Here is a 22932-nt window from a genome sequence, read left to right as displayed (position 1 = left end):
GAAGACAAACCAGCCCAGTCAACGTGGTGATGGGATGGGGACTCCCCGGGTCACAGGAGAAGGAACAGAATCAGGGCACCAGGCAGTGGGGGCCGACTTCTGGTCTTCCCAAGCCCACGCCTGTCCTTCGGGTTTGTCAGAACCTCCCCAGGCCACCTGCATCTCCAGTTTCCTGCTAGAGACTCACGTTACTGTCATCAAGGTGCATATACCCATCGATGCAGGTGAGGCCCAAGCCAGGAGGGGCTGGAGGCTAATTCCCGAGCTGAGGCGTTTCCTCGCTCTTAGTGCCTCTACTTAGAATTGCCTGGAGATGCCTGGAGGCAGCTGGGCCACGCCTGGCACCCAGACCCCAGCCTTCTGTTCTAGGAGCGCGGCTGAGCTCTCCCTGGCTGGGAAGGGGGCTGTCCAAGACCAGGCGCAGAGTCGGGAGCCCTCTCACCTCAGCAGGCTTCCCCTCAGCAGCCTCAGGGCCCCCCAAGACTCCACCAACTCCTGAAGCTCCTTCTGGACCACAGCAGCCCCCTCCGGAGAAGACTTCTCCATCACCAGCCGGCCGCGTGCTTCAATCAGGGGCAGCTGGGCCTCCTTCGCGGGGAATTCGTCCAGCAGCTTCTGAAGGACACACACACACACATACACACAGAGTAAGGTAATGGGGAGGGGGGAGGGTCTCTGCTCCCCAAACCTGCTTTTTTGGGATGCAGGGGACAGAATCTCTCTGTGGGGAGAGGCCTCTTACCTCGACATCGACCTCTCGGGACTGGGCATCCCATGGGCCCGTGTCCACGCGGTGGGCCTCCAGCTTCTGCGTGAGCATGGAGATCCACTGTCGCAGCTCCAAAACCTCGTGGCTGAAGGTGCAATGTTCCCGCACGCTCTGCCGGCACGTGTCCACAAGGTCCTGCAGCACAGCCCCGGGGGACCCAGGCTGAGACCTCACCCTGCAGGACCCTCAGCCCTGCCGGAGCCCCAGGGGAGGATGGCCCCCAGGGCTCCCCATCCAGCCAAGAACATGAGCGGTTGGTCTTCTCTTCTGCACAGCGCAAGGAATTTACCCCAGAAAGACCAACTCTGGTTTAAAGTGCTTATAAGCCTGTCCTACTTTTATGGAAAGTACCAGGTCTGGGTGAGGGTGCGGGCAATGGGAGCTCACGTCCGTCACGGGTTTGGGCGTAAACTGGTACAACCACTTGGGAAGACCGTAGGTCTGTATCTACTGAAACCCAACACAGGCACCCCTATGACCCAACCGTTTCATTCCTGCGTGTAACCCATCAGATGTGAACGTATCTTCACCAAAAGGCACGTGTGTGCTGTTACTGGTGAGAGCCCCAGACTGGAAACTACCCAAGTGCCTGTCAATGGTAGATGGATAACTGCATTGAGGTACATTCACAGGAGGGAACAGGTCACCTCCGCTGCAGCCGGAATGAACAATCTACACAACAATCTAGTGTAACGTTATGGATGGATTTACAGCCATCGTGTGGAGACCTAGAAGCCAGAAACAAAATGAAATACGCTGTCTTCATTTGAAGTAACGTATAAAATCAGGCAAACCCAATCAATGCCGTGCCAAGTCGAAGGTCAGGGTTACTTGCAGGTGTCAGGCAGCAACTGGAGGGGGCACGAGGACAGGTATTGTTCTGTGCTGTGATCTGGGTGCTGGTAACGCAGATTTTTTTTGTTTTTACAAATGCATTAAGCTGCATAATTAGATGTTCACCTTTCTGTATATGATTTACTTTGATAAAAAGTCTTTCAAATGGTCTTGCTTTGTTTCCCCTCCCATGAGTCAATCATGGCTCAGCTCTCTGGGACCTTGTTCATCTCTGTCTCCACAAAAGGTGGGTGCTGTATCCAGCAGAGTAACCATTCTCTGTCCTCCTGGTCACGCAGCCTGAGACCCTCGAAGCCCCTCCCTCTCAGCCCACCACAGGCCAGTCAGACCCCAGGGTCTGTGGTCCCCTCTCTTGCTGTGATTCTCAGTTTAGGTCCTTGTGATTCTTTGCTGGGCCACCGTAGGGCCTGCCTTCCTGCATTCCAGACACTGGCTGACACCACTGGCTGCCACTAGAAGCTGGGGACTTCCCTGCACTGCCACTACTACCGTCTCCTCCTGTCCCCTGTGCACCAACATCAGACGCAATGCCTTACGCAATGGGGTATGTGCCCCCCAGGGGGACAGGAAGATCTCCTGGGCTACGGGGGAAGGACTTACTAGAACTTACTAGACTTAAAAAGCACCGAGCACCAAAATAATAAAAGAAGGGCAATACTTCTTTGAAGAAGCATTTCAACAATAAAGAAGTATGAGAGAAATGGAATATCACCACTTTGCAAGCCTTGCGATGCTCAGCTAATACTTCTTCTAATTATTATAACAATCCATTAGCTCATCGTTTGGATGTAGGCGTGAAAGCTGATGTCTGCTGCTTCTGTGGGCTCTGCGGGCCCCTGAAGAGCAAGCACAGTGATTCCTACCTATTTCTCTACTTTCCCGGCCCCAACCTTGAGACCACACGCTTTTAATTGATTAAATGGAATTAAATGCATTCATCCAGACCTTATGCCTCGATTAAGACCAACCATGCAGAGCTAACCCACACCTCGCAAGGTCTTCTCATGTCCTACTGATGTCCACAGAGATGAAAAAGCTGTTTATCGTGACCCGAGCTTAGAGTCTTACTCCAGCACTCTCATCACTAGAGGCATTTGTAGCTGTTGCGTAGAGCGAGTGCGGTCTGACCACCTCCGATGTCTTTGGTGTAGCCTTCTTGGAGTACCTACTTCATCAAAAGGCATTATTTTATTTTATTTTATTTTTCTAAAAGGTTATTTTATGACACAGGCTTTTTTTTCTCTTTTAATGTATTTATTTATTTTTGGCTGCGTTGGGTCTTCGTTGCTGCATGCAGGCTTTCTCTAGTTGCAGCGAGCGGGGGCTACTCTTTGTTGCGGTGCGCGGGCTTCTCACTGCGGTGGCTTCTCTTATCGTGGAGCACGGGCTCTAGGCGCATGGGCTTCAGTGGTTGCAGCACGTGGGCTCAGTAGTTGTGGCTCGCGGGCTCTAGAGCGCAGGCTCAGTAGTTGTGGTGCAGGGGCTTAGTTGCTCCGCGGCATGTGGGATCTTCCCGGACCAGGGCTCAAATCCGTGTCCCCTGCATTGGCAGGTGGATTCTTAACCACTGCGCCACCAGTGGTTTATTTAAAAATAAATTTTATCTATTTTATAAATTGAAGTATAGTTGATATACAACGTTTCAGGTGTACAGCAAAATGATTCAGTTATATGTACATATATATGTATATATATATATATTCTTTTTCAGATTCTTTTCCATTATAGGTTATTATAAGGCATTATTTTATTATAATTACTCTCCTTTTATTTCTCTTTTTCATAATAGAAAAAGCGTTATATTAAATTTTACAATTGTGCAGGTAACTCTGTGATTCAGGGTTGCAAAGAAGATGTCAGGAATATTTGTTATTAACATAGGGCATGCAGGGTCCGGAAGGGTGGAGAACCCTGCCTTAGACTAGCGTTCTTGAGCTGTGGCTGCCTGACAGCTGGCTTTGCACGCCGGGGGCACTTGTTACAAACGCAGACCCAGGACGCCATTTAAATCGGTGTCAGGGTGGGGCTGGAGCCTGCATTTCAACTTGTCCTCAGGCCAGTTTTGAAGGAGCCATCCCACTACCCACACCTACTGGCCGTCCCACCACCAAAGGGGCATCGATCCTGCGTGGACCCCAGCAAGATCCAGGTGGCCACTAGAGGGCACTGCATACGGGGCTTACGGCCACCAGGACCCACCTTTCAACCTGGCGTTACCGCCACAAACGTGACGGGGACTGCTGCGTGTGTGCAGCCTGGTCCGTGCTTTGGCTTCCTGGCACATGTGGAATGGTATGCTTAACTTGTTGCTGACTCCGTTGTTCATCTACCCACCAGAACTTAAACCCAGGAGAGCAGGGGCCTTGGCTGTCCTGCTCGTGCTGCCTCAACCCTTAGAGCCCAGAACACTGCCTGGCATACAGGAGGTGCTCAGTAATTGAGGTGCTCCTGAATGAATGAGGAAGGGAAGAAAGGAAGGGAGAAAGAAAAAGAAGGGTTGGAAGGAACAAAGGAAGAAAAGAGGGAGAAAGTCTCCAGGAGTGTCAGATGTCTCTGTCACAGCACAGACCCTCTGCTGGCCCCTTACCTCCAGAGACCTGTGCAGGGTCTGGTGGTCAGAGGAGAGCTGGTCCATTCTGTGCTGGTGGTGGGAGTTCCCCTGGATGAGAGGCCTCATGGCCTCCATCTGCACCCCCAGGTCCAGCCCCTCCTCCTGTAGCCCCTGCAGGAGAGGAAGGAATGAGTGGAGAGCGCTTTCCGCTTCTCCTTGTGGAAGCTGATCAGGGCGGGGGCTCCGAGTGGGAGAGACTGGGAGGGTCCCGGGACCGTGGGACTCCCCCTCTCCATCCGCTGCACCATATGGCTGTCTGATGGGCCCATTCTCAGGACTGGTGAGAATTTTAAAAATGAGATGAAAACATTCTGAGACACCATGAAAATAAACTGCTAAAGACCAGAAGGCATCTCTGGGGGACAAACTCACGTCTGGACTCAGACTTGATGACCACTTCTTAATATGAAAAATCACATCTCAGCTTTAGTTTTAAAGCCCCAAATGCATCATTTTTAATACCTTCCAAAGAACACTCCCAGTTATGTATGAGCTGTGCCTGGGTTTTAAAAAGATAATTGTTGTTTCACGTGCATTTTAAAAACTGGCAAGCTCCTCATGTAGCCAACAATTATTCATGATCCCCCTACGTACAGTCCAGTGTGTTTTCAAACACTTATTCTTAATCCCCAAATCATTTATTTAACTGAAGGCCTCTGGACTCATTAGGAACACTTAGTGAAGCAACTTTAAAAGTAAATATTCACGTTAGACTTTGGAACCATGGAGTAAGCAAAAGGACAGCCTATCATTTTGTTAGGCTCAAGAATCAGCCATTTGGAGGTGCTAAAGGCCTTGCTGAGGCCAGGAACCATCAGGTATATCAGCAGAGATTCATCTGCGATGAAAGGTCAGTTCTCAAGGGAGGGTCTAAATGTCTGACTCGGGCTGGCCGCTGCTTTGCTGGTTACTGTTACTGCAGGGGGCTGCTTCTAGGCACAGCTGAGTATCTGAGTAGAGGTGACTCAGGCCCGACAGACCTCTTACCTGCAACCTCGAAAGCTGGGCCTGTTTCCCAGGAAGGTCCCGCTGAAGCCCATTCTCAGCACGGACCCTGATTTGGAGGTCTGAGAGCCTTCTCTGCAGGGGATCAAAAGCATCTCCGAAATCTTTGTGTTGAGCGAGTGAGCTCTGCGGAGACAGAACAGGCAGCACACAAATCAGCTTTCTTCTCAGGCTCCCAGTGGTACAACCTGACACTCACAGACTAGCTGCTCTATCTCCAGCCTTCTCCTGGCTGGCTCGTACTCACTCAGGCGCCACCCCCTCCAGGAAGCCTTCCTGGAGCCCTTGAGGTGTTTGACTCCCCTCCTTGAGGACCGTAGTGTCCTCACCTAACAGTCGTTCTGCCTCTAGAACAGGGGCTGGCAAACTACATCTCCTACCACACACCCCAAGTCCCAGCAGGGGCCTGTGTTTGTAAATAAAGTTTTATTGGAACACAGCCACACCCATTCATTTACAGCTGCTTTCATGCTACAGCGGCAGAGTTGAGAAGCTGCAACAGAGACCACTTGCCCTGCGAACCCTCAAATGTTTGCTAAATGTTTGCTCTGTGGATTAGATCAGACCAGGGATGTAATGCTCTTAGCAGGTGCCAGGCCCCTGGTCAGTGCCCCAGAGACCATCTCTTTCATCATCATCATTATTAGACGCTCAGCAAACATTTGTTACCTAAAAGAAACTGGCCACAACATCCCATGTTATGTCTGTGATTTCGTGTGGCCGTTTAAAAGTGTCCCTAATAACACTAGCTCCCAGCTCTCCAGTGGTTTAAAGTTTACAAGTGTTTTTCTCTGCATTTTCTTATCTGACAGTCCCCAGCTCTTTGCAGAAAACAGTTCGACTTGATCAGTGAAGAAGGGAATTTGGGGGCAGAGGTGGGAGGCCGACAGGTGAGAAGGATCGCGCCATAATCCTACCCAGATGATAGATGAGGGGCCTGAGGTCGTGGGGGACAAAGCGATATGTCCAGGGCCACGTGGTGGCCAGTGGTAGAGCTGGGGTCAGGATGCAGGGCTGCCCTTCCTGGAGGGCCAGGTCGACGGCTGAGGGCCGCCAGTGGGGCTCACCTGCAGTTTGCTCTTTCTCTGCAGAAGCCGGTTGTGCAGTAAGTCTCTGTCCCTCACGGAAGTTGCCACCTGCTCCAGCAGGGCCGTGGCTCTCTCCTGGCCAAAGATGCCGCCCAGCAGGTCTTTCTTCAGCTGCAGCATCGTCAGCTCCTCCTTCAGGCGGGAGCTTTCCGCCAGGGCCGCCTAGAGGAGACAGGGCCTCCGTGAGCCGCAGGGCAGGATGAGGCTGGAGATGGGGCCAGGAGCGCACCTGTTCTGGCTGTGCCTGCCCAGGAGGCTGGGCCTTGGTGCTGGTTTCCAAGGAAGCAGCAAACGTAAGGAGAAACGGGCTGGCAGGAGGGCGGTAGGAGGCCCTGAACGTCAGGGTCAATCTGATTCCTCTCTCACCTCCACATCCATCTTATTACCAAAGCCTGAGCAAGAATTCTACCTCCTACGTGTTCTGGAAATCCGTCCCCTCTCCATCCCCCACCACTGACTGTGCTCACCTGAACCCCAGAAGCTCCTGACCGCCTGCTGCCTCCCAGCCGCCCCCCAAAATTGACCGTCCAAACTGCAGCCGAACCCCAAACTAACCAGTCTGATCCTCTACTCAGTGATCCTCTATCACCGACAGCAGTGGGCCATCCCCCAGTTGGTGTATGGGACATTTCGAAGGGGCTAAGGGCCTATGGGATCATGATTAGAGGAAATTCTGGAAGGCTTCCCGGAGGAAGTGGCACCTGAGTGAAGTCGTGATGTGTGGGAGCTCACCGGGCAGAGGGGGAGGAAAAGGGGACTCAGCAGCCCTGTGTAATGGGCAGCTGGCTCCTAAGCAGGCAGCCTGAACTCTGCACAGCCCAGGCCCCACCTCCTCCAGGAAGCCTCCCCTGACCACATTCCCAGCCTACATGCACTCTTCCTGCCCCCAAAGCCTTGTTCCTCGCTTCAGGCTCCTGCTGATCAACAGCTGTTGGGGACAAATACCTCTTGCTTCTCTAACTGAGGGCACAGGGGCCCTGGAGGCCAGGGGTTTGGTCTTCAGCTGGCCAGAGTCCTTCCATTTGATATCTGATGATGTTACAGAGATGCTGAGCTGGGCACGGGGCTGGGAGAGGGAGAACTAAGACCCCAGCCCAGGTGTGTGGTTTGCAATTAGCTACACAGAGGTCAAGCTTCTAGCTGTAGGGAGTCACCTTCACCCCCTTTTCACCAGACTCAGACACAATATCATGAGGGTTAAGAATTCAGGCTGGGGAGTTGCAATCATGAGTTTGGATTCCATACTAACTGGGAGAACTTGGGCAATTCCAAGCCTCGGTTTCCTCATCGGTAAATTAGGGGTAGTCGTACCCTAGCTCACGGGGCTGCCGTGAGGCTTAAATGCCTAGAAAGCATTTAACATACTGCAGGACCCAGAGTGAACACACCAGAAAAGACAGATCTTCTCAGCCATTGTTATTTAACCAACTGTTATGTGTTGAATTGTGTCCTTCAAAAAAGATATGGTGGGAAAAAAAAAAAAGAAGACTCACGGGGAGAAGATGGCCACGTGATGACAGACACGGAGATCAGAGTGATGGACCTACAAGCCAGTGAACACCAGCGACTGCCAGCAAATACCAGAAGCTAGAAGAGGTAAAGGAGGATTCTCCCCTAGAGCCACTGGGAAGAGCAAGGCCCTCCTGACACCTTGACTTTGGACTTCCAGCTTCCGGAACTTTGAGCTTCTGTTGTTTGAAGCCACCAGTTTTTGGTGCTTTCTTGCAGCAGCCCCAGGGAACGAATACACCAGCCACGCCCAGGTTTTGGCTGGAGCTTTGCAGATGCACAGGCTGCTCTGAGGCTAGATGCAGGAGCTGAGCCAAGACAAGAGAGAGCTGGCAGCTTGAGCCCTGGCCTGTGAAATCCATCCCGCCCAGGTGCGCCGGTGGGAGTGATGAAAGACATACTTCCAGCCAGCAAATAGCGTCCAAACGTGAATAAACCAAAGTCCTGGCCCCAAGTGTTCCAACCCACTGCTCCGCGAAATTCCCGCACTGGGAGTCCTGGGTCATACTCGAGAAAGACGGGACCTCTCTCCTGCTTCGAGGAGGTCCCGGTTTGCTTTCTGCCTTAGTGGGAAGGACAGGATGAAATATAGTTGTGATGCAGGTCAAAGCCAGCCCTGTCACTTAATGGCTGTGTCACATCGAGCAAGTGGCTTCCCCTCTGGGACATTTGTTTTTCTCAACAGTCAAATGATAATAAGTGTTCTGAATGCCTCGCAAACCTATTTTCAGGAGCCAGAGTGAAGACATGGATAAGAACATTAGACAAGAGTCTAGAACCCACCATTCTGCCCCCAGCTCTGCTCTCCTCAGCAGCCTGACCTTGAACAAGCTCCCTAACTTCTCCCTGGCCCCAGTCCCTCATCAGTAAAATGAGGAGAATGGTAGAAATGGAAACAAAAATCCATGTACATAGATAATCAACACGTGCTAATTATGGCAATGAAAACTGGAAAAAACCTAAACAATCTAAGTGCAGAAACTTTAAAAAAAAATGACATGGAATATTCTGCAGCCATTTCAAGTGACGGCTTTACTGAACCATTTTAAAGGCCGCTGAGAAGAAGTTCGTATGTGTCAACTGAAAGTATCTGAATATACAACCATACAGCATGAGCTCAAATACACAGTGAGGATGCACACTTGCAGTGGTGGCACCCACCTTGGGGCCATGAAGGCAGACGTGGTTTAGAGCTGGAAAGAGCTTGGGTCCTGGAAGATACTGCTGAGCTATCAAGCCAGCTCTGGGACGACCTGAAAGTCTCCGTGTTTGTTTGTTTGTTTAATTATTTAATTTTTGGGGGGCCGCGTTGGATCTTCGTTGCTGCTCGCGGGCTTTCTCTAGTTGAGGTGAGCGGGGGCTACTCTTCGTTGCGGTGCACGGGTTTCTCATTGCGGTGGCCTCTCTTGTTGCAGAGCATGGGCTCTAGGCGCGTGGGCTCAGTAGCTGTGGCTCGCGGGCTCTAGAGCGCAGGCTCAGTAGTTGTGGCGCACGGGCTTAGTTGCTCTGTGGCATGTGGGATCTTCCCAGAGCGGGGCTCGAACCCGTGTCCCCTGCGTTGGCAGGCGGATTCTTAACCACTGTGCCACCAGGGAAGTCCCGTCTCTGTGTTTTAAGCCACCACTGATCAGGTTTTCTGTCACTTGTCACATGCAGCCCAACTGACACACAATAAAGGTAATGGCCTGACACCCTGTTTCTCAGCACTGCTCAGGCTTCCACCTGAGGCCTGCCTGCAGCAGGGCCCTAAAGAGAAGGGCTGAGCGCAGATCCGTGCAGTCCTGGAGCCATACCAGGCACCAGGCTTCACCTCCTTCCCAAGAACTGACGGTGACTTTTGTCGCTGAAAACTACAAGTGTTGACATTTCCTGTGCACTTAGAACTCACCAGACAGGGTACAGTGGGCTCCACCCAGACATCTGGAGGACCCAGAGACACACCTGTCCCTGCGGGGGCGCCTGAAATGCTATGCTTGGCTGGTGGCCTCCCCCAGCTGCACCCATCAGCCCTCCCGACAGAGCCATGCGGACCTCAATCTGCGGCAGGAAGGTGTGGATGGAGGGCGGGTCCGGCAGGCTGGTGGTGACGTCCACGATCCTCTGGGCCAGAGCCCTCCACAGCTGCAGCTCCTGCAGGGGCCGCTGGAAATGCCGCCACAGGTCCACGCCCGCGGCATTACGTAGCCTGCTGCTCTTGGCTTTCATGCTGTGAGCACCGTGGAGGGGGAACCGAGAGAGGAGAGAGCGGGTCAGTATAGGAGCAAGGCCGCTGCCCAGAACCCAGAGCGCCCGGCTGTGCTGCTTCCAGGGCGGGCACTCTCCTCTTCTACGGACTACTGGGCTGTCCACGGGACCCTGAGGCCTATGCTGTCCAGACAAAAGGGCACCGGAGGTAAGCCAGTCCTCGAATAGACTTGCATCCCAGCTTCTGGACCAGGGAAAGAGTCAAGCCTGGAAGAGGAATTATTGAGCCCCCAGGCTGGTACCGCCTGCCCCCAGGCACCTCGCAGAAGCGAAACAAAATACTTTCTTGAGTAGGATGCCATTACTTGAGGCCCAAATAATTTCTACAAATAATTTTTCCAATATACTGTCCATCGTATAGCACAGGGAACTATATTCCATAACTTGTAATAACCTATAATGGAAAAGAATCTGAAAAAGAAACGATATATATGTGTAACCGCATCACTTTGCTATACACCTGAAATGAACAAAACGTTGTAAATCAACTACATTTCCAAAAAAATACATATATATATGTATAGATATAATGTCTAGCACCCAGTCATAGATAACCAGCACCTGCCCCCTCCACGAGAGCAACGAAGGGGAGGGAGACCTCGGCCACCCTCTCCCACGCCCGCTTTATGCACAGGAGGTTCAGTCTCACCACCACCTCAGCATCTTGTGGAGGATCTAGGCCCTTGTTCTGCGTGTACACATGTAGGGCCTGTGCACACCGTGGGGTGAGAGTCACCTGGCAAGGCAGGAGGTCCCTGAGTTCCTTCTCGAGGAAAACCCCTGCATCAGAGGCAGGAGGATGAGAAGTGCTACAGGGGCGGGGACAGTTGGGCTGTGTTCCAAACACCTCTGAGCCTCACGCAGTAAAAACAGGTAGCGATTCTGAATTTACACTGTGCCCGGCTCCACACAGGGTGGATATTTGAACTGCGGGTCTTTGCTGGGCTAAGAAGCTGGAGACCTAGCCGCGCCCGAACCCACGGGCGGACAGGGAGGTAGCGGCTGGTCTGAAGTCAGGTCCAGCGCTTACATCAGCACAGCCGTCAGCAAGTGGGGCACAAGGCTGGCCTAGTGAAAAGCCCTCCCCTTCGGCCATTACATAGGGGACCCATCCGCCATGCGAAGCTGCATAAGGAGGCTTGATGGAAATAAGTGAAGAGGCCACATAGCACAGAGAAAAGCAAACTTCAGGCCTCTTTCTGGGAGCAGAATGGAAAATACCTCGAAAAGGGGTCAGTACCTGAGCCCAGTGAGACCCTATAATGGCCAGTCGTTGATAAGAACAAGAACTATTTGTTACCAGGCAGCAAGAGGTGCAAGCGCCTCTGCAGCTGACGTCAGATGCGCAGAGGCCCTGAGCAAAGCCCCCTCTGCAGCTGGTGTCAGATGGGCAGAGGCCCTGAGCATGAGGTCCAGGACCACCCGCGGCCCGCCCGGTACCTCTGGTGCTCCTGGATGGCAGAGACCACACTGCCCGCGAGGGGCTGCGGGTCCTCGGGGAACACGATGAGCTCCTTCAGCCGGGCCTGCAGACGGTCCACCCGAGGCTCCTCCGCGGCCAGCGCCGCCTGCGTGGCCTGCAGCAACAGACAACACCCGACGGGACAGGTGAGCTTCCGAGATGGGATGGCGGTGTGTGTGCACCGGGGTGAGCATATCCTGTGGAAGTGGGCCAGCCTGGGGGAAAACGGTCCCCCAGGAGAGGGACAGGGGCCCCGAGAGCTCAGCCCCTGCTCTCCCTTGCTCTCCCGCTCCGTGACCCCAAACACATTTGCTCTTTTTTTTTCTTTGCGGTACGCGGGCCTCTCACTGTTGTGGCCTCTCCCGTTGTGGAGCACAGGCTCCAGACACACAGGCTCAGCGGCCATGGCTCACGGGCCCAGCCGCTCCGCGGCATGTGGGATCTTCCCGGACCGGAGCACGAACCCGTGTCCCCTGCATCGGCAGGCGGACTCTCAACCACTGCGCCACCAGGGAATCCCCTTGTTTGCTCTTGATGAGCAGGTTTTTCTCTTTATCATCACCTACCTCACAGCCTTGCCATCGACTAGCACCTAATCATACAAATAACTAATACTTAGGGAACAGTGATGACGTGCTGAGTGCCCTGTGGTCCCATTCATTGAAGCCTCGCCATGGTCCTAGACAGTAATTCTCTGTGTCCCCGTTTTATACACAAGGAAACTCTGGCCAAGAGTTTTCTGACAGTTGCAGAGCTGGGAGACGGTGGACCTGACATTGGAGCCGGGCCCTCTGGCCCTTAACCTGCCCCTTCAGCACTGAAGGAAGCAATGACCTGAAGATGCTCTGTGAATCCACTTATTGTCGGCAAGAGGACATTTCCACCCAGCAGCCCGACCACTCCACTCAGCCACGTTCAGGCACTTCGGACGCGGCCTTTTCCTGCTATCCTGGGAAATGTGGAGTTTGATCCTGACCTTGACTCTGGCTGGTCCCATGCTCAGTAGGAGGCAGGCTGGGGGAGTGGAAAGCGCACGGGCTCTGGCAGGACACAGGCTGGCCTGGAAACCCACCTCCAGCCCTTCCCAGCTGCACAGCCTTGGATCGGTCCTGGTCCCTCGGGGGTAAAACGGGGCCACCCCCGCTTGACAAGGCACCGGGTACAGGGCGGGAGCATTTCTCACTACATAAACGCTAGTTTAAGAACAGAGATCTTCGAACAAGTTCTGAAATTCCCCTTCACTGATTTCCGGTTAGTCATATCTTGGTCATAATTGACACTTGAACCGGGTGGGACAGGCAGCACCTGTAGGGATGTGGTCTGCCTCCTGCCTCGGGAAAGGCTTCCTGAAACATAGCCGGGCATGGCCAGGTGGCGGTTGTCGGGACACGGGAGTGTTGGCAGGGCTTTCCAGGCCTTACCCTCCCCAAACTCCATCCCTGCCAGTTTGCTTGCTTTGACCTTGGCCCTCACCTAGAACTCCTGCTAAGAGCCATATGTTCCCTGAGTCCCGATGCTATCGGCAGGTGCTGTTCTAAGCACTTTTGTTTTCACAGGTTCATAAGGAATGCGGAAGGCAGGTCTTATTATCATCACGTCCATGTCACATTTAACTGAGATTAAATGAATTCTCCCCGGGAATTCCCTGGCGGTCCAGTGGTTAGGACTCCGCGCTTTCACCAACGAGGGCTGGGGTTCAATCCGTGGTTGGGGGAACTAGGATCCTGCAAGCTGAGCGGTGTGGCCAAAAAAAAAAGTAATTCTTCCAAAGCCAGCCAGCCGGCAAGGAGAGGAACCAAGACTCGAACCAGGACAGTCTGATCCGAAAGTCCCCGCCCTTCACCACCGCACCACGCCACCCCTGCCCTGTGCCAAGGCAGACAATCCTACAAGGGAAACGACTCCCTTTGTACAAAGTTGATCACTGCAGTGAACCTGGTCTCCTGCAAGGCTGAGTGATGTTAAAGAGCATGGATGCTTCGTTTCTACCTACACACAAATATTTCTGCATATGAGCAAACATTAGAAGGAAGAGGGGAAGAAACAGAACAATCTGGAATGGAGGTAGGGCCTGGGGGCTTTCCTTTTAGATCTTTCCCCTCATGGAATTGACAAGCTAGCCCTTTGAGTTAATATAGTAAATAAAGGACTGCAGAAGGGTGTTAATCCTTATTTGAAAAATCTCTCTGTCCTCACGTCAAACCTCTCGTGAGTGGGCACATGGGTGGGGACGTGGGAGGGTGCTCCGAATGGACACCGTGTCTGGGTTGGAGTGCCCCCACCCTCCCCAGGATGGGCATCATCTGCTGGGCCTCCTAAGAGCCCTGGTTATGTTTGTTCCTCATCTTCTCTACACTGAGAGCCTTGCCTCTGACCTCACACTCCCTGCTCTGTGCTCGGAAAGTGCTCACCACATCCTACCATCAGGCAAGCGAATAGCAAACTTGGAGCCGGTCCACCTCTTATTTACCCACCAACTCATCATGTGAGGCTGGGGATGTCGTGGGGGGGGTGGGCAATCTCTCCAGGCCTCAGTTTCCTCATCCAGAAAACAGGTACAAACAACCAATTTGTCTACTGTGCTCGGGGCACTGAGATTATCAAAAATCCAGGAAGACCAGAGCCAGCGTGCTTGAGACTTAGCGCGATCCTCCCGCTGCACAGATGCCCCGAGGCACACACGGCACCCGGACTGGGCCGCGGCTTTGCCAAACACTGCTTACCGAGTAGCGTCTCCAGCGGGCCACCAGCTCGTCCTGGGTCCCTGCTTTGGCCGCGGGTTCCAGGTCCTCCTCCGCCAGCCTCTGAAGGCCCTTCCTGAACTCTGCCAGCTCGGCCTCCAGCTGCCTCCTCTGCTGCTCGTAGGCTTCCCTGGACCAGAGCAGGCCCCGCAGCCGCCCCTCCTCCCCCTCCCAGAGCGCACGCAGCTTCTCCAGAACATTCCGCATCTCCTCCAGTTCTCTGGTGATCTTCTCTGCACCCAGAGGGGAGCTGCTCTGGATGACGCCCCCGGCCTGCTCCTCCAGCCTCCGCAAAGACTCCTCGCCCCTGGGAAAGTCGCTGGCGATGTCCTAAAGCAGGGAGGCAGTGGGAAAGAAACCCGAGGGGAAAAAGAAAACACGTGCTGCATTTCCCAGGACCGCTGGGAGCATCATGCCCAACGGTAATTCCTATTCCCAGGCTAGACCCAAGGCACCTTTCCAAGGGGTGGACTGTCTGCCTTTGTAACATTCAGGATGTGATTCCGTTACCATGTCATTTACAAGCCATGTGATTAAGTGAAGGGGAAAGTCTCTGCTGGGTACTTCTCTGTCTTTAACACTCTCGGACATTTGTTAATCTTGCTTTTTTAACAGAGACGGAGGCAGCCTCAGGCTCGAAGCCTTCAGCTGGCAAAAGTACGGAGCAAACAGAACCTAACGACGCCATTTGGCCTCATTACATCTATTTGTGTGGCTATCTACCAATTCTGAATGAGTATTGGTATTCCATTTATGACAATGATATAAAATTTCTTTTTAAATCAGTGTTCATTGCCTTCTAATATTAAAAAAAATTTTGGTAAACACTTTTGTCTGTTTTATTTAAAATACCTCCAAAATATTTTTTTCACTTTTTTAGTGAAGTGCAACTTACACGGAGTACAGTACAGACTGTCCTTGACTTAAAATGGTTCGACTTATGATTTTTTTTACGACGGTACGAGAGCAATATGAATCCAGTAGAAACTGTACTTTGCATTTGGAATTTTGATCTTTTCCCAGACTAGTGATATGCAGCACGATGCTCCCTCGCGATGCTGGGCAGCGGCAGTGAGTGTAAACCAACATAGTTTTCACTTTCACTATGGTATTCAATAAATTACATGAGGTATTCAACACTTTATTATAAAACAGCCTTTGTGCTAGATGATTTTAGGCTAATGGAAGATGATCTGAGCACGCTTAAGGTGGGCTGGACTAAGCTATGATGTTTGGTAGGTTAGGTGTTTTAAATGCACTTTCGACTTACGATATTTTCAACTTACGATGGGTTTCTTGGGACGTAGCCCTACTGTAAGTTGAGAAAATCTATATATAGATCTTAAGTGTTACTGTTCAAAGAGTTTTGAGAAATATATATGCCCATGCAGTCCACACTGTTATCAAAATAGAGCATTTCTAACATCCCAGAAGATTCTAGAACTTCATCTATTTGAAATCATAGAATATGTTATTTTTTGAAACTGGCTTCTTTCACTCAGCATAATGTTTTTTAGATTCTTCTATGCTGTCAGGTATATCAGAACTTCATTCCTTTTCATTGACTAATATGTCTTTGTACATATATTCTATTCTATGACGTGTTTATCCAATACTCTGCTGATAAAAATCTGAGTTGTTTTCAGTTTAGGGCTGTTATGAATAAGGTTGCTGTGAACATTCTTTTATGGATACCCACACTTTTCAAAAGTTCAATTTAGGGCTTCCCTGGTGGCGCAGTGGTTGAGAGTCCGCCTGCCAATGCAGGGGACGCGGGTTCGTGCTCCGGTCCGGGAGGATCCCACGTGCCGCGGAGCAGCGGGGCCCATGAGCCATGGCCACTGAGCCTGCGCGTCCGGAGCCTGTGCTCCACAACGGGAGAGGCCACAACAGTGTGTATCACTTTGCTTTTACAAAAGACCTACAGTAGTACCTGTTTTCGCTACCTGAAAGAAATCCAAAGAGGATTTTAGCTTTTGTGAGAAAAGGTAATGACGTCTCCGCTTGTTTTCTGTTTGTTTTTCTTTTTAATTTTGTGGCCGTGCTGCGCGGCACGTGGGATCTTAGTTCCCCAACCAGGGATCGAACCCGGCCCCCCTGCAGAGGCAGCACAGAACCTTAACCACTGGACCGCCAGGGAAGTCCCACTTCTCTGCTACACACCATTTCAGCTCATGAACAGTTCCATAGGAACACTACTTTCAGATAGTGGGGAAACTGCACAAGTCATACAAGCTATTTTGTGGTCACTGTTCACTGGTTTTTTCAAAAGAGAGTCAATTTAAATACAAATATTAAATAAATGGTATAGGTGCTGTAAAGCTGTGTCAAAAATTATAAAGTGGTCCTTGAATTATTGAAGATAATCTACCCACTCACTTTACAGAGGGAGTCGGAAGCTCGTTCAGGATCACAGCAAGTCAGGAAGCCCAGAGTGGACCCGGCTTCTCCTGCAGGTTAGATGCTTACGCCAGGGTTCCTTACCTTCACATACTGACATGTGAGGTCAGATAAAGCTTTGCTGTCGGGGGCTGTCCTGTGCACTGTAGGATGTTTAGCAGCACCTCTGGCCTCCATCCACTAGATGCCAGGAGCACCTCCACTCCCAGTTGTGACAACCAAAAATGTCTCCAGACATGGACAATGTCCCCCATTTGAGCCCAGCTGGTCTAGACCATGCTGCTGTGGCCTTGGGTTTCCAAATGCCCTGCTGGCTCAGAGACTTCCATAAAGCAGCCGAGGCCCCAAGCATGGGATCTACACCACATCCCATGCTTCTCCTCTTGTGGGGTCTGTGTACAGGGATGTTTGTATCTCCTGGGACCTCCCAGCCCCATCCTACTAAATAAACTCTAACAGAGACCCGCCAGCCATGAGCACTGCCTCCCCACTCTGGATCCCAGCCCCATCCTATTAAATAAACTCTAACAGAGACCCGCCAGCCGTGAGCGCTCCCTCCCCACTCTCGCAGAGACTTGCCGGGGGTTGGTTACCTGCAGCGCCAAGAGACGGTCCTTGGTGCTCAGCCGGCACTTGCGCCCCATGCAGCCGTGCACCCGCTCTACCACCGTCTTCAGCCACAGCTGGAACTCGTCCACGCTCAGCTGGAAATGTTCATGCTCCTGGGCCACCTGCTCCAGCAGGTCCACTCTGTTCTGTGGGAGGGGAGGAGAGTCACCGGCCGTAAAGGTCCCCAGCCCAGGCTGCCCCTCGCCTGGCCTCCCAGGCCTGAATCTGTGTGTGTGTGTGTGTGTGTGTGTGTACCTCATCAGCAATCAGTCAAGAAATTCTTGGCTTTAGAGACCAAAACATGCCAGCACTGGGCTTGTCAACCACACAGTGGGCTTTTTTTCCTGCCACGTCCTAGGAATGGCACTCAAGATGGGGCCGTGGTAACAACTACATAACACTACCATTTGAGCACTTACCAAGGTGCCGGCGCTGCCCTAAGAACTTTGTGTACAAGATCATCTCACTGAATGCTCCTGACTGCCCCCATAATGTGGTACCATTATTATCCCAGTCTGAAAGATGGGGAAACCAAGGCACGGAAAGTGAAATGACTTGCCCAAGGTCACCTGGCTAGGAAAGCACCAAGATTCCAACCTGCGAGGCAAGGCTGGGCCAACGCATCTCTGCTCCATTGTGACTATGTCCATGGGGTACGAGAGTAAACAGCAGGCTGCCCCCCATTTCCCCCGAGTGTGGTGATTTGCCTGCATGTGTTGGAATTGCCTCTATTTTCAGACACTCCCACTGAAGCTCTAACCACACAGGGGCAAGATGGTGTCCTAAGGGTGGGTGACATTTGGGGAGATAACAGTGTCCTGCTATAAGACCTACTGTGTGCCTAGAATTCTGATTTTCAAAACACACCCCTGATTACAGCACCATCTCTTTAAACCCCTCCACTGCTCCCCACTGCCCCCAGGCCCAGGTCCAAGCATTGTAGCCTGGTGGTCAAGGGCAGGACCCCACGATGCGGCTCTGCAGACCAGCGGTCAAGACCCTGGGCTTGGGAGCCCACTGCCTGGGGCTTGACCCTGGCCCCCCTCGAGCTTGTAATTAACCCCTCCATATGGTGTGGCTGATAACAGTAACTGCCTCATGAGGGTGGCATTAACTGAGTCAGGGCTCGCACAACCCCAGAACAGCACCGGGCAGCTAGCAAGAGCTTGAGAACTCTGAGCCATTGTTTATTGTCACCTGTGTCCCTCTGCTCTTGTCACACCCAACCAAGTGAGAGGTGCCCACGTGGCAATGCTCATCTCCAGGCCCCACCTGCTCTGAAGCTTTGCCCACTGCCCCAGGCTGTGGCTCTCCCCCAACCTTGTATACCGAATTGTCATCTGGTGGGGACCAAGCGCTCCCTAAGGACACGGGGGTTGATTTCATCTCCCTGGTCCCGCTCAGGGCAGGCTCTGAGACTAAGTGCTTCCTGAGTGGCCAGAGGTAACTAAGTGTGGGGTGTGTGCCGGGGGAGGGATCTCTCCAAGGAGAGCCAAGAAAAAGGAACCAGGGGACCTTCGTTTAATAAGCACCTACTATGTACCTGGAAATAGACCGGCATTATCGTATTTAATATCTTCACAAGGATCCCAAACTGTCCCATTATGCGAGTATCCAAATGGGTGTCGGGAGGTAACATAACTCTTGCAGACAAGATTTAAACGCCAAGTTCAGACTCCAGAATCACTGCTCAGGCCCAGCGGGTGGCAGAGTCTCTCTTTCTCGCAGATGGTAGATACTCTGGGCTTTGCCTGCCACGTGGTTTCCGCTGCAACTTCTCAACCACTTGTGTGCTACTTACATCGTAGCACCCAAGTTGCAGCCACAGGCAGACACATAAAGAATGGTTGTATTCCAACCAAATGAATCATGGGCACTGACATTTGAATTTCCTATCATTTTCACATGTCATGAAATAGTCTGCTTTTAATTTTCCCCCAACCACTGAAAAATATAAAAACTATTTTTGGTTTACAGGTCATAAAAAAGTCAGCAATTGGGCTGGATTGAACCTATGGGCAGTGGTTTGCTGACCTCAGCTCTCAGCCGTGGAGTCAGGCCACGTTCAGGAAGGTCCTGACCTTCTACGAGGCTAAGCCAACCATTCTCAACTGGGAAGGGCAGACGGACACGTGGATTTGAAAAACCCCCCTGGCTATGTGTGTGTGCCTTCCCCTCCCGTGGAGAAGCCCCTCACCAAACCTAGAAACACCAATTCATTTAAACCTTTGCAACACCCATGGCAAGTAGGGGAAAATATCCCCATTTCAGAGACGGGGAAACCAAGGCACAAGATCAAGTCCTTCAGTGAAGAACTGAGAATCCTCTCACTATGGGAGGGAGGCTCAGCGCTTGACAGATGGGAAACACGGGGCTGCTTGAATTCAGAAAGTGGACCAAGGTCCAGTGACCACCTCCTTCACGTCTCCCCTGCTGCTCCCCGTCCCCGCAGGGTTATTTGCATCCACCAGAATCCTCCCCGAGCTTCCTCCATCCGCGAGAAGATTCATTTACGAAACAAAGTGGGTCAAGGACACTAAGCAGAGAATAGGGGCTGGGCCCCTGGTTGACACTGATGGTGATAAAGGTTGTAGTGCAGCAAACTCTCCAATAAAAGTGCCGGCTGGCGGCTCTGTGTGTGCGAAGAATGAGGTGCTGGCACTGGGGGAGATCCAGAGTAAATAAAAGCCTCTGTGACGGTGAGCAGGCAGCTAGGAGAGGAACGCGCCGAGCAGGGCAGGCATCCAGCCGCGCTCTGTGCCAGGCATAAAGAGATCACAGAACGCAATTCACCACGGGCGGGCAGGGCACGTCGGAGGAATGTGGGTGACAAATGGGAGAGGGTTCCACCTCCTCTCGTTACACCAAACAATCAAACCATCTGTGTGGGCAGAGTTGTCAGGAATGTCAAAACCCAACCAATTAACAAGGGCGGGAGTGGATTTGTGCCTCTGCAAAGGGCTGCAGGAAGGGCTCTGATTCCTGGCCGAGATGCCAAACACACACAGCCACAGAGGGAAGCAGGGAGGAGGAGGGTGCTACTATCTGCCTGGCCCTTCAGAAAACAATCATTGGATTAAAAACCATCAGGCAAAGTAAACAAGCAGGCCCCGCCCACGGGCAACCAGCCTGCTTTGTCTATTCTCGGCTTTCAGTTGCTTTCTGCTGGCTGTGCCACTGCTAATTCCCGGGCTTGGCCACTTTCCCTGATCAAGAATCTCCCTTCAGGGGGTGGTCACGAAGGATACAGTCCAGAGGTGACCCCCGCTGTGCTTCTGTGGTCCTGTCCCTATCAACACCAGAGGCCTTGCTAATTAACATATTGGAAGTCAAAACTGGATTTTTAGAGGCAAAAGTAGTGGCTTGTTAACCAGCACAAGAGATAATGAAATGGGCTCTCCTCGGTGAAAGTTGAGATATTAATACATACGGTATCTCCTATGGCCTGAGATGCATCCTCCCCAAATTCACACGATGAAGCCCTAGCCCTCAATGTGATGGTGTTTGGGGGCAGGGCCTTTGGGAGGTGATTAGGGTTATATGAGGTCATGAGGGTGGGGCCCTCAGGATGGGATGAGTGCCCCTATAAGAACAGACACCAGAGAGCTTGCTGACCCTCCCTCTCCAGCGTGTGAAGACACAGCAAGAAGGTTACCATCTTCAAGCCAAGAAGAGGCCCCTCACCAGGAACCAACTCTGCTGACACCTAGAGTTCGAGCTTCCCAGCCTCCAGAACTGTGAGAAACAAATTCCTGTTTTTTAAGCCACCAAGTCTATGGTATTCTGTTCTGTCCACCCGAGCAGACTAAGACAATATCCCAGAGACGCTTCCCACCCTTTGAATAGGCCTGGGCCTCTAGGGGTCCCTGCGTGGCTCTCCTGCTCTCACTGGGGTGGGAGGATTTCAGTTGCCTGCCTCAGGGTGGCTTTCTCGTCTGACTTTAGTGCAAGGTGAGACCTTCATCAAATGTACAGAGCAGGTGACCAGGAGGCATCCGGGCTACCAAGAATCTCTGAGGGCTACTGGACATGCAGTGTCCCTCACCCTGCTTAGGGTGGAGCCAGAGTGTCTTCCTGTCGTCTGGGGCTGGAAGGCCCAGTATGGGGTAGGCCCCGGGAGGCTGACGCTGGGGAAGCTATATCCTATTTTACTAAAGAGGACCCTTGCTAAGGGTGATATAACAGTTTGCCCCTCTCAGTAGCTCCTGTCTTCTGAAGGTCATGGCATCATCTGAAGCTATGACTGTTCTCACCAACAAAATGCACATGCACATGACAGTTTGAGTATAACTTCAGAGGCTCTGTAGGGGCCTGCCCTGGCCTCTCCCTCTTACCGCCTTTCAATCTTCTACTGCCGGCTCTGGGAGAGACAAGAAACAGCTCCCCATTCACCACCCCTACCCCCAACCCCATCCCGAGAGCTAACCGGGCTCCCTGTGAGTTAGAACACAGCTCCCAAACCTCTGGCAGCCAGGAGCAGAAAACCAAGGGTCTGTGAGCTTCAGCCAACAGCTCAAAAGGCCAAACTGAACGGCCTTCTCTCATAGGGTCCAGTCACCCTGCACACCCCCCAGTTTCCACACTGAGGTCAAAATTCACCAGCCTGTCTGGCAACTCGGAGGGCTTCTGCCAGGGCGGCAGCTTCCCCCCACCCCTTCATCATAGGCAGAGCCCCCAGGCTCCTGCCCCCAGGATGCTGCCAGCTGGGCTCCGCCTCGGGAAAACCCTTGGAAACAACCTGCTCCCTCATCCAGGGGCTCGAAACCTCCCATGTACCACTGCGTCCACTTTCTGAGCTGGACCCGCAGGAGCTCTGGCGGCCCCTGATCTCCCCTGATGGACACAGGTGCAGCGACTCACCCAGGACCCGGGGCAACCACCAAAGGAGGACCCCACATAGGGAGTCGCCTAGGACTTCCGGTTCTTTCTGATGGGCCAGGGGTATCTGACCCTTAGATTATTATTATTTTTTTAATTAAAGTATAGTTGATTTACAATGTTGTGTTAATTTCTTCTGTATACAGCAGAGTGATTCAGTCACATAGATATATACATTCTTTTTCGTATTCTTTTCCATTGAGGTTTATCTCAGGATACTGAATATAGTTCCCTGTGCTATACAGTAGGACCTTGTTGTTTATCTGTAGATTATTTTTTAAGTCAAAATTTAAAAAAAGGGCCCAGTCACACCTTCTCTACTTACCACATAAGAAGGTTGGGAGGCTCAAATGAGGTCAAAGACATGAAGGGACTAGGAAAAGATAGCATTCGCCAATAAGAGTTGTGATTTCTATGAATTTTTGGATCCAGTGAGGGGAGGGTTCCCTGGAGGGACGATGAGAATCTCTGAGGTGATCATTTCTTAGAATTGGTGCTCACCGGTGCCCCAGGCATGCCCCTTCCACACACACACACAAAACCACTTTCCATTTCCTGCACGAGGCGCTCTCTGCTGATTGGCACAAGCACCTCTTTCTTGTAAAGTCTCAGCAGCAAGGAGGCCATGGGCCAGGCACCTCCCCTGCCTGAGCCCGTGGGGCAGACCTGGAGAGAGAATTGCTGTTAAGCAGGCTCTAGACACTTGGATGCCGTGAGGGAGGACCAGCTGGCTACAGCTCTGAGAGCCAAGCTCCACCCCG

The 22932-nt window shown here is 52.2% G+C and overlaps 1 protein-coding gene across 3 annotated transcripts in view; it reads right to left on the bottom strand.

Moving 5' to 3' along the window:
- The window catches only part of SYNE3 (spectrin repeat containing nuclear envelope family member 3), a 98170-nt gene that overhangs the window by 23850 nt on the left and 51388 nt on the right, over window positions 1-22932 (bottom strand). For all 3 annotated transcript variants that reach the window (XM_060165042.1, XM_060164969.1, XM_060164895.1), the window contains exons 5-13: window positions 17278-17439; window positions 14267-14614; window positions 11522-11658; window positions 9869-10043; window positions 6308-6490; window positions 5223-5366; window positions 4212-4346; window positions 743-904; window positions 443-615 (exon numbers count right to left, since the gene is read on the bottom strand). In XM_060165042.1, coding sequence (XP_060021025.1) covers window positions 443-615; window positions 743-904; window positions 4212-4346; window positions 5223-5366; window positions 6308-6490; window positions 9869-10043; window positions 11522-11658; window positions 14267-14614; window positions 17278-17439 — 1619 coding nt within the window. The remainder of the gene's footprint in view (window positions 1-442; window positions 616-742; window positions 905-4211; window positions 4347-5222; window positions 5367-6307; window positions 6491-9868; window positions 10044-11521; window positions 11659-14266; window positions 14615-17277; window positions 17440-22932) is intronic.

This window comes from Lagenorhynchus albirostris, chromosome 1, assembly GCF_949774975.1.
Source record: "Lagenorhynchus albirostris chromosome 1, mLagAlb1.1, whole genome shotgun sequence".
NCBI classification, from domain to species: Eukaryota; Metazoa; Chordata; class Mammalia; order Artiodactyla; family Delphinidae; genus Lagenorhynchus; species Lagenorhynchus albirostris.
Note: the sequence above shows the minus strand (reverse complement) of the source record. Positions and strands in the feature narration are given on the sequence as shown.